At 56.5% G+C, this 7,427-nt stretch overlaps 1 protein-coding gene across 1 annotated transcript; it reads left to right on the top strand.

Moving 5' to 3' along the window:
• Nucleotides 1-4,673: 4,673 nt before the first annotated feature.
• Nucleotides 4,674-6,644, top strand: LOC100281591 (tyrosine/DOPA decarboxylase 1). Its single transcript, NM_001154510.2, has one exon. The coding sequence runs from the start codon at nucleotides 4,770-4,772 to the stop codon at nucleotides 6,501-6,503; it is 1,734 nt and encodes a 577-aa protein (NP_001147982.1). The 5' UTR covers nucleotides 4,674-4,769; the 3' UTR covers nucleotides 6,504-6,644.
• The last annotated feature ends 783 nt before the right edge of the window (nucleotides 6,645-7,427 follow it).

The raw sequence follows: 7,427 nt of genomic DNA, 5'->3' as shown, positions 1-7,427 counted from the left end.
GGGTGGTAGCCTCGGCGCACCCTCTCGTCGAGGTGGGTTCGACGGTTGCGGTGAGGGTGTTCATTGCCGAGGCGACCCGGGGCCGTAGGCGCTGTGTTGCGCGTGCGCCCGGTGTGGACCGAGGCTTCCCACATGAATCAGGAAGTCGTGTCGCGGTGTTCCGAGGGGTACCCCTGCCTTCGGGAGGCAGAGCTTTCGGCCCGTCGGACCGCGGCATCCTCTAGGAGATTCTTGAGCTCTCCCTGGATACGCCGCCCCTCGGTGGTAGATGGCTCCGGCATCGCGCGGAGAAGTATTGCCGCTGCAGCCAGGTTTTGGCCGACCCCACTGGAAACCGGTGGCGGCCTTACCCTGACATCGTCGGCGATGCGGTGCTGGACGCCTTGGAGTAGGTGACGCACTTCTCCGGCCAGAGGTTGGCCTGCCCATTCCTGCCCGATGTCCTGGCGGATCGGCTCAAGTGTTCATGCTCCCTCGTCGAGCCTGGCCTGCATCTCGCGGATTTGCTCGAGCTGTGTGTCATGACCCCCCGCCGGGACGGGGACCACAGCTAGCTCCCGAAGGATGTCAACGCGAGGCACAGGCCTAGAGGGATCACCGTTCTCCGGTATACCAAGATGGTTGCCTTCGCTGGGACCCCCTGGATCGACGTGGAAACATTCACGACTTGGGCCGCAGTCCTCGTTGCCGAGGCTGCGGCTACCGTCGGAACAGTCGGAAAGGCAGTAGTCGCATGCGGTCATGAAGTCCCGCATGGCACTGGGGTTACCAAGTCTGGAGAAATCCCAACAGAAGTCGGGCTCGTCATCTTCCTCGGAACCCGAGGGCCCGTAGGTCGAGACGGCCGTCAGCCGGTCCCAGGGTGACCGCATACGATACCCCAGAGGGTTTGGACTCGCCTCTATGAGAGCGTCCACCAAAGCGAAGTCGCTTGGTGGGTCGAGGCTGAATCCAAAAGGCACGAGATGGGAATCGGTCGGTACCTCTTGGTCGATGGGCGGTGACGAAGTCACGTCAGGGGCAGACTGCACCGTCGTCTCAGGTACGTGGGTGACGCCCAGCAAATCCTTTGCGAGCGTGCTGGCGTCGTCCGTTTGCTTGGGGTTGGCGTGTTGCAGGGAGACGGCGCTCGTCTTCGTCTCAGACGCGAGGTCGATGCCCGACGTGCCCCCCGTTGGGGCGCCAGCGCCGTCGACTCGCTCGACAGCCGACGAGGTGCCGCCTCCTGCTTGGCCTTGGTTGCCCCGCCTCCTCCTCCATCGGCGGGGAGGGGACGGGACAAGCCCGAATGTTGTTCTTCCACCACGTGGGGAAGATGTCGTTGATTCCGCCGCCGGCGGGCAGGTTGTCGGCCGCCATTATCGCTGTCGCGCGGCGAGGGAAGGAGTATCATGTCGTAGCTGCCGTCGAGGGACATGAACTCAAGACTCCCGAAACGGAGCACCGTCCCGGGCTGGAAAGGTTGCTGGAGACTGCCCATCTGGAGCTTGACGGGAGGATGTTCGTCAACACGCAGCAGGCCCCTACCTGGCGCGCCAACTGTCGGCGTTTCGAACCCGGGGGGTCCCTGGACCGACGAGTAAATTGTCGCCGCATGCCCCAGCCCAGATGGGTCGGCGCGAGACGGAGCGCGAAGGGGGGAAGAAGCCGGAGGGAGACAGGCGTAAAAGGGGAAACCCGCGGCCTTCGTGTTTGTCCCGCGCCCAGGTCGGGTGCGCTTGCAGTAGGGGGTTACAAGCGTCCACGCGGGAGGGAGGGAGCGGCCTTACACGAGCGCCGTCCCGTCCTTCCCCGCGCGGTCAACCCTCTGTAAGAGGGCCCTGGACCTTCCTTTTATAGGCATAAGGAAAGGATCCAGGTGTACAATGGGGGGGGTGTAGCAGTGTGCTAACGTGTCTAGCGGAGGAGAGCTAGGGCCCTAAGTACATGCCATCGTGGCGGCCGGAGAGGTTTTGGCACCCGGTTCGTGTGGTGTCGTGGCCGTCGGAGGAGCGCTGGAGCCTGACGGAGGGACAGCTGTCGGGGCTGTCGAGTCCTTGCTGACGTCTCCTTGCTTCCGTAAGAGGGCTGAGAGTCGTCGTCGTCATGGAGCATGCAGGGTGCCATCATTACTTGTTTACCGGGGCGAGCCAGATGGGACGCCGGTCTTGTTCCCTGTAGCCTGAGCTAGCTAGGGGTAGGGTAATGATGGCTCCTCCTATGACGTGGTCGGTCCGAGCCCTGGGTAGGGCGAGGCGGAGGCTCCTCCGAGGTCGAGGTCGAGTCTGTCTTCCGAGGCCGAGGTCGAGTCCGAGCCCCTGGGTCGGGCGAGGCGGAGACCGTCGGCTGAGGCCAGGGCTGAGTCCGAGCCCTGGGGTCGGGCGAAGCGGGGTTCGTTGTCTTCCGGGGCTGAGCCCGAGCCCGAGCCCTGGGGTCGGGCGAAGCAGAGTTCGTCGTCTTCCGGGGCTGAGCCCGAGTCCGAGCCCTGGGGTCGGGCGAAGCGGAGTTCGTCGTCTTCCGGGGCTGAGCCCGAGTCCGAGCCCTGGGGTCGGGCGAAGCGGAGTTTCCTATGGCGCCTGAGGCCGGACTTGGCTGTTGTCAGCCTCACTCTTTCGAGTGGCACAACAGTCGGAGCGGCGCAGGCGGCGCTGTCCTCTTGTCAGGCCGGTCAGTGGAGCGGCGAAGTGACTACGGTCACTTCGGCTATGTCGACTGAAGGGCGCGCGTCAGGATAAGGTGTCAGACCACCTTTGCATTAAATGCTCCTCCGATACGGTCGGTCGGCGTGGCGACTTTGCCAAGGTTGCTTCTTGGTGAAGACTGGGCCTCGGGCGAGCCGAAGGTGTGTCCGTTGCTGGAGGGGGTCCTCGGGCGAGACGTAAATCCTCCGGGGTCGGCTGCCCTTGCTCGAGGCTGGGCTCAGGCGAGGCGAGATCGTGTCCCTTGAGTGGACCGATCCTTGACTTGATCGCACCCATCAGGCCTTTGCAGCTTTGTGCTGACGGGGGTTACCAGCTGAGATTAGGAGTCTTGAGAGTACCCCTAATTATGGTCCCCGACAGACATCGACAATTCAAAAACACCAGAAATAAAAGTTTGATACGAAAATTCCATTGGTTACGGTCGAAATCTAAAATACGATCGGTAAAAATTATAACATCTACATTCAATTGACTTCAACTTTTTAATAATATATAAATATTCACAAGTTCGTGGAATATACACCGGTTACGGTCGAAATCTAAAATTCGATCGGTGGAAAATGTAACATGTACCTTCAATTGACTTTATTTTTTTAATAATATATAAATATTCACAAATTTATGAATTATTAAAAGATATCTCACAGAGTATTAAGCTAACATCTCACACATACAGGTGCATACATGTAGTTAGAAAGTCGTAATACAATACCTCGTAAAGTATGAAAAATTTAAACAATTCTAAATTATATACCATTAGATAAATATTGCTTTTAGAAAAATAATAAAATTAGATCCATATTTTTCTAAACTAAGACGAATTTATTAAGAATTTTTAAATGTTAGTTCAGATTCATTTTTTCCCTGAAAAAAATCAAATTAATTACGGGGAAAAATTCCGAATAAAAATAGATAATTTTCGGAAACTATCGGAAGAGACACAAATCGTTCCCGTTTCCGATTTTCTACCGATTTTGTTTTCGTATTTTTAGTAACAGTGGCCATTGTTGTTTAGCCCTACATTTTGGTAAAATTTTGAAAACGGTTCTCGTTGCCCGAAAATTACCGTTTCCATTTTGACCTCCACCAACTAGTAAAGACAATGAAATTAGAGTAAATGTTACATGTAACAAAATAATATGATATTTTTCAACAAACACACCACACTACTCATAAGTCTCATACATATTGACTGAAGTTCATTGTTCATATATTAATACTTCATAAATTTACAATCACATCATAATAATAAAGGGTTTGGGTAAATCGGGTACCCGGACTCATAATCCAAATTACCCAAACTTAAATCAGGTTTTTAGGCTTGCTATCTGAATTATTGGCCGGGTAATTCGGGTTCAGGTAAATCAGTTTTGGGTAATGAGTAGTTATTTTTTTTTGCCTAGCTCTAGTTTCTCAAAATTTTGCACTGGAGAAATGCCAAACACCCCCTAATATGTTAGTAATACCCATCTCTTAAACCTTGGCCAATTTATTTCTCTCTAAGGCTAAAATATTTGGCCCTTGCCAGAATCTTTCGATAAGTTCAGAATTTTTAATAGCCGTGATTGAATATGATATATTTTTGTTTAAAAAATTATATTACACCTATTCACTCCTCTTTAGATATCGTGACGTTATTGGTATACAGGAAAATAAAGAGGAAGAAGCATAAAAAGATGAGCAGGATACTAAAAATAGCAAAGGATCCGTCGCTGTGAGCCGGGTCAAGGGAAACCGCGTGTAACAGTGCGGCACACGTGCATAACGTGTTGTTCCACTAGCGTGACATGCATGCACGTACGTCTATACGAGGCTGTCATTTGTTGATACATCGTCGTTGACGGAATTGGTAGAGGAGATGCCCAAATTGACGTCTGTACGAGTATGTGGTAGTATCGTGTATGGCGGCAGCCGCGCCACGCCCACGCCCTATAGCCTTTGTCCCACGTCATGCGCGCCGCTATACACCCGCCTCTCTCTCCTGGCCTTTGCATTAAGGAGCCACGGACGGTGGGTCTGTGTTGCGACTTGTCTGTGTGTGCTATACGACCTGCCAAGTGGCAAGAGCGCCAACGCCGTCTCCTTGCCATGGCCATCCTGAACAGAGCTGACACTAGTCACACTACCACCGCATCCAACGGCAGCGCCACCCCGGCTGCCCCCGTTGCCATTGCCATGCCTTCGCTTCCTCACCCGCCACTGGACGCCGACGAGTTCCGCAGGCAGGGACGCCTAGTCGTGGACTTCATCGCGGACTACTACGCGCGCATCGACGGGTACCCGGTGCGCCCGGCCGTCGCACCTGGGTTCCTGATCCGGCAGCTTCCCGAGGCAGCGCCGGCGCGGCCGGAGCCCGACGCGCTCGCCGCGGCGCTGCGCGACGTGCGCGACCTCATCCTGCCCGGCGTCACGCACTGGCAGAGCCCGCGCCACTTCGCGCACTTCGCGGCCACGGCCAGCAACGTGGGCGCCCTCGGCGAGGCCCTCGCCGCGGGGCTTAACGTGAACCCGTTCACGTGGGCCGCATCGCCGGCGGCCACCGAGCTAGAGGTCGTCGTCACAGACTGGCTCGGCAAGGCGCTGCACCTCCCGGAGAGCCTGCTGTTCTCCGGAGGCGGCGGGGGCACGCTGCTGGGAACGTCCTGCGAGGCCATGCTCTGCACAATCGTCGCCGCTAGAGACCGGAAGCTCGCCGAGGTAGGCGAGGAGCGGATAGGAGACCTCGTGGTGTACTGCTCCGACCAGACCCACTTCTCGTTCCAGAAGGCCGCGCGCATCGCCGGCATTCGCCGCGGGAACTGCCGTGAGATACCGACCTCCAGGGAGAGCGGCTTCACTCTCTCGCCCAAGGCGCTGGCCGCGGCAGTGCGAGCCGACGAGGCGGCGGGCAGGGTCCCGCTGTTCCTTTGCGCGACCGTGGGGACCACACCGACGGCGGCGGTGGACCCTCTACGCGAGCTGTGCGCCGCCGTGGCGGGGCACGACGTGTGGGTGCACGTGGACGCGGCCTACGCCGGCGCCGCGTGCGTGTGCCCGGAGTTCAGCCACGTTGTCGCGGGCGTCGAGGCCGCGGAGTCGTTCAGCACGAACCCGCACAAGTGGCTCCTCGCCAACATGGACTGCTGTGCGCTCTGGGTGCGGCGTCCGGCTGCGCTGACGGCCGCGCTCGGCACCGACCACGACGTGATCCTCAAGGACCCGGCGGCGGCGCAGGCGCAGGCGCAGCAGCAGCAGTGCAGCGACGGCGGGGTGGTGGACTACAAGGACTGGCAGGTCGCGCTGAGCCGCCGGTTCCGCGCGCTGAAGCTATGGCTCGTGCTCCGCTGCCACGGCGTGGAGGGCCTGCGCGGCCTCGTGCGCGCCCACGTGCGCATGGCCGCCGCGTTCGAGGCCATGGTGCGCGGCGACGCGCGGTTCGAGGTGCACGTGCCGAGGCAGTTCGCGCTGGTGTGCTTCCGGCTGCGCGCCGTCGCCGTCGCCGTCGCCGGAGAGAAGCGTGCCGGCGACTACGACGGGGTGGCAGCTGGCAACGAGCTCAACCGGAGGCTCCTCGAGGCGGTGAACGCGACGGGGCGCGTGTACATGAGCTCCGCCGTGGTCGGCGGCGCCTACATTCTGCGCTGCGCCATCGGCAACTCGCTGACCGAGGAGCGGCACGTCCGGGAGGCGTGGAGCGTGGTGCAAGAGCAGGCCACCGCTATCCTGTCTGCCGCGACCGCGACGGCGCGCACGAACGGGCTGACGGTTCGCCGTGCGCGCTGTGACGCGGAGGCCGATGTCAGCGACGTGCCGACGCCCCAGCAGCCTCTTCCTCTTGGGTAGACGACGGCCGCCTCATGATTCTGAAATAAGACCAATCGATGTTGTGGCAATCTGTAATTCCATTTAGATATAAGCGTGCACATCCGCTCAAACTTTTGAATAAGAAGGGTCTGCATCAGCAGGTGTACTAGTTCCACCCAACAAATACTTCATACGTACTAAAATAGAGTTTTTTCTAGCCTATATTTTTCTGTCCACATTCATTCAAAGGATGATAAATATATATATACTAGGTCAGTGTCTGTGCGTTGCAACGGTGACATATAATATCTCGATAACTTAAATATGCACTTATAAGATAGTTATAAGATAGATGATGACATATATGCGAGCTGTCTGGGATGACATCGAAGAGAAACTTAAATCTGTGATGCACGGACACTCACCTAGTGTATTATATAAGATAGGTTAGTGCCCGTGCATTACATCTGGAACATATAATATCTCGATAACTTTCTCCCGCCGCAGCTAAGCTCGTTCACGAAGCTCTCGTCGTTCAAAGACCACACCTTCATCGTGTCTTCGCTGACAGACACCACGTACTCGCCGGTGGGATCCCAACACACGGAATCGACGCCCTTAGTGTGGCTCTGCAATTTCAAAAAAACAAAAAAAAACAGATTGTCACACGACTGCTTTCAAGTATCTTTCTCAATAACAACAGGGGACCTGTAGTGATTAATAAAGAACTGTAGTCAACAAGGTTCCAGCCTCTGCACCAAGCAGGTGTGACTTGCAAACATATTCAAGAGTGCACCTCAGTCACGAACCTCAAATCTCCTCGCGAAAGCTTGCCTCTCCACATCCAGGATAGAGACTACATTGTCTGAAACCGTTGCAACGAGTCCTCCAATAGTGGTTGGAATCTCAGCTGGGTCGAACCTCCCTGAAAAGGTGTAGCATACAGAAAAAATCCTCTTAGTT

The sequence above is a fragment of the Zea mays genome, chromosome 6 (genome assembly GCF_902167145.1).
Source record: "Zea mays cultivar B73 chromosome 6, Zm-B73-REFERENCE-NAM-5.0, whole genome shotgun sequence".
NCBI classification, from domain to species: domain Eukaryota; kingdom Viridiplantae; phylum Streptophyta; class Magnoliopsida; order Poales; family Poaceae; genus Zea; species Zea mays.
This window is presented reverse-complemented; position numbering and strand designations above follow the sequence as displayed.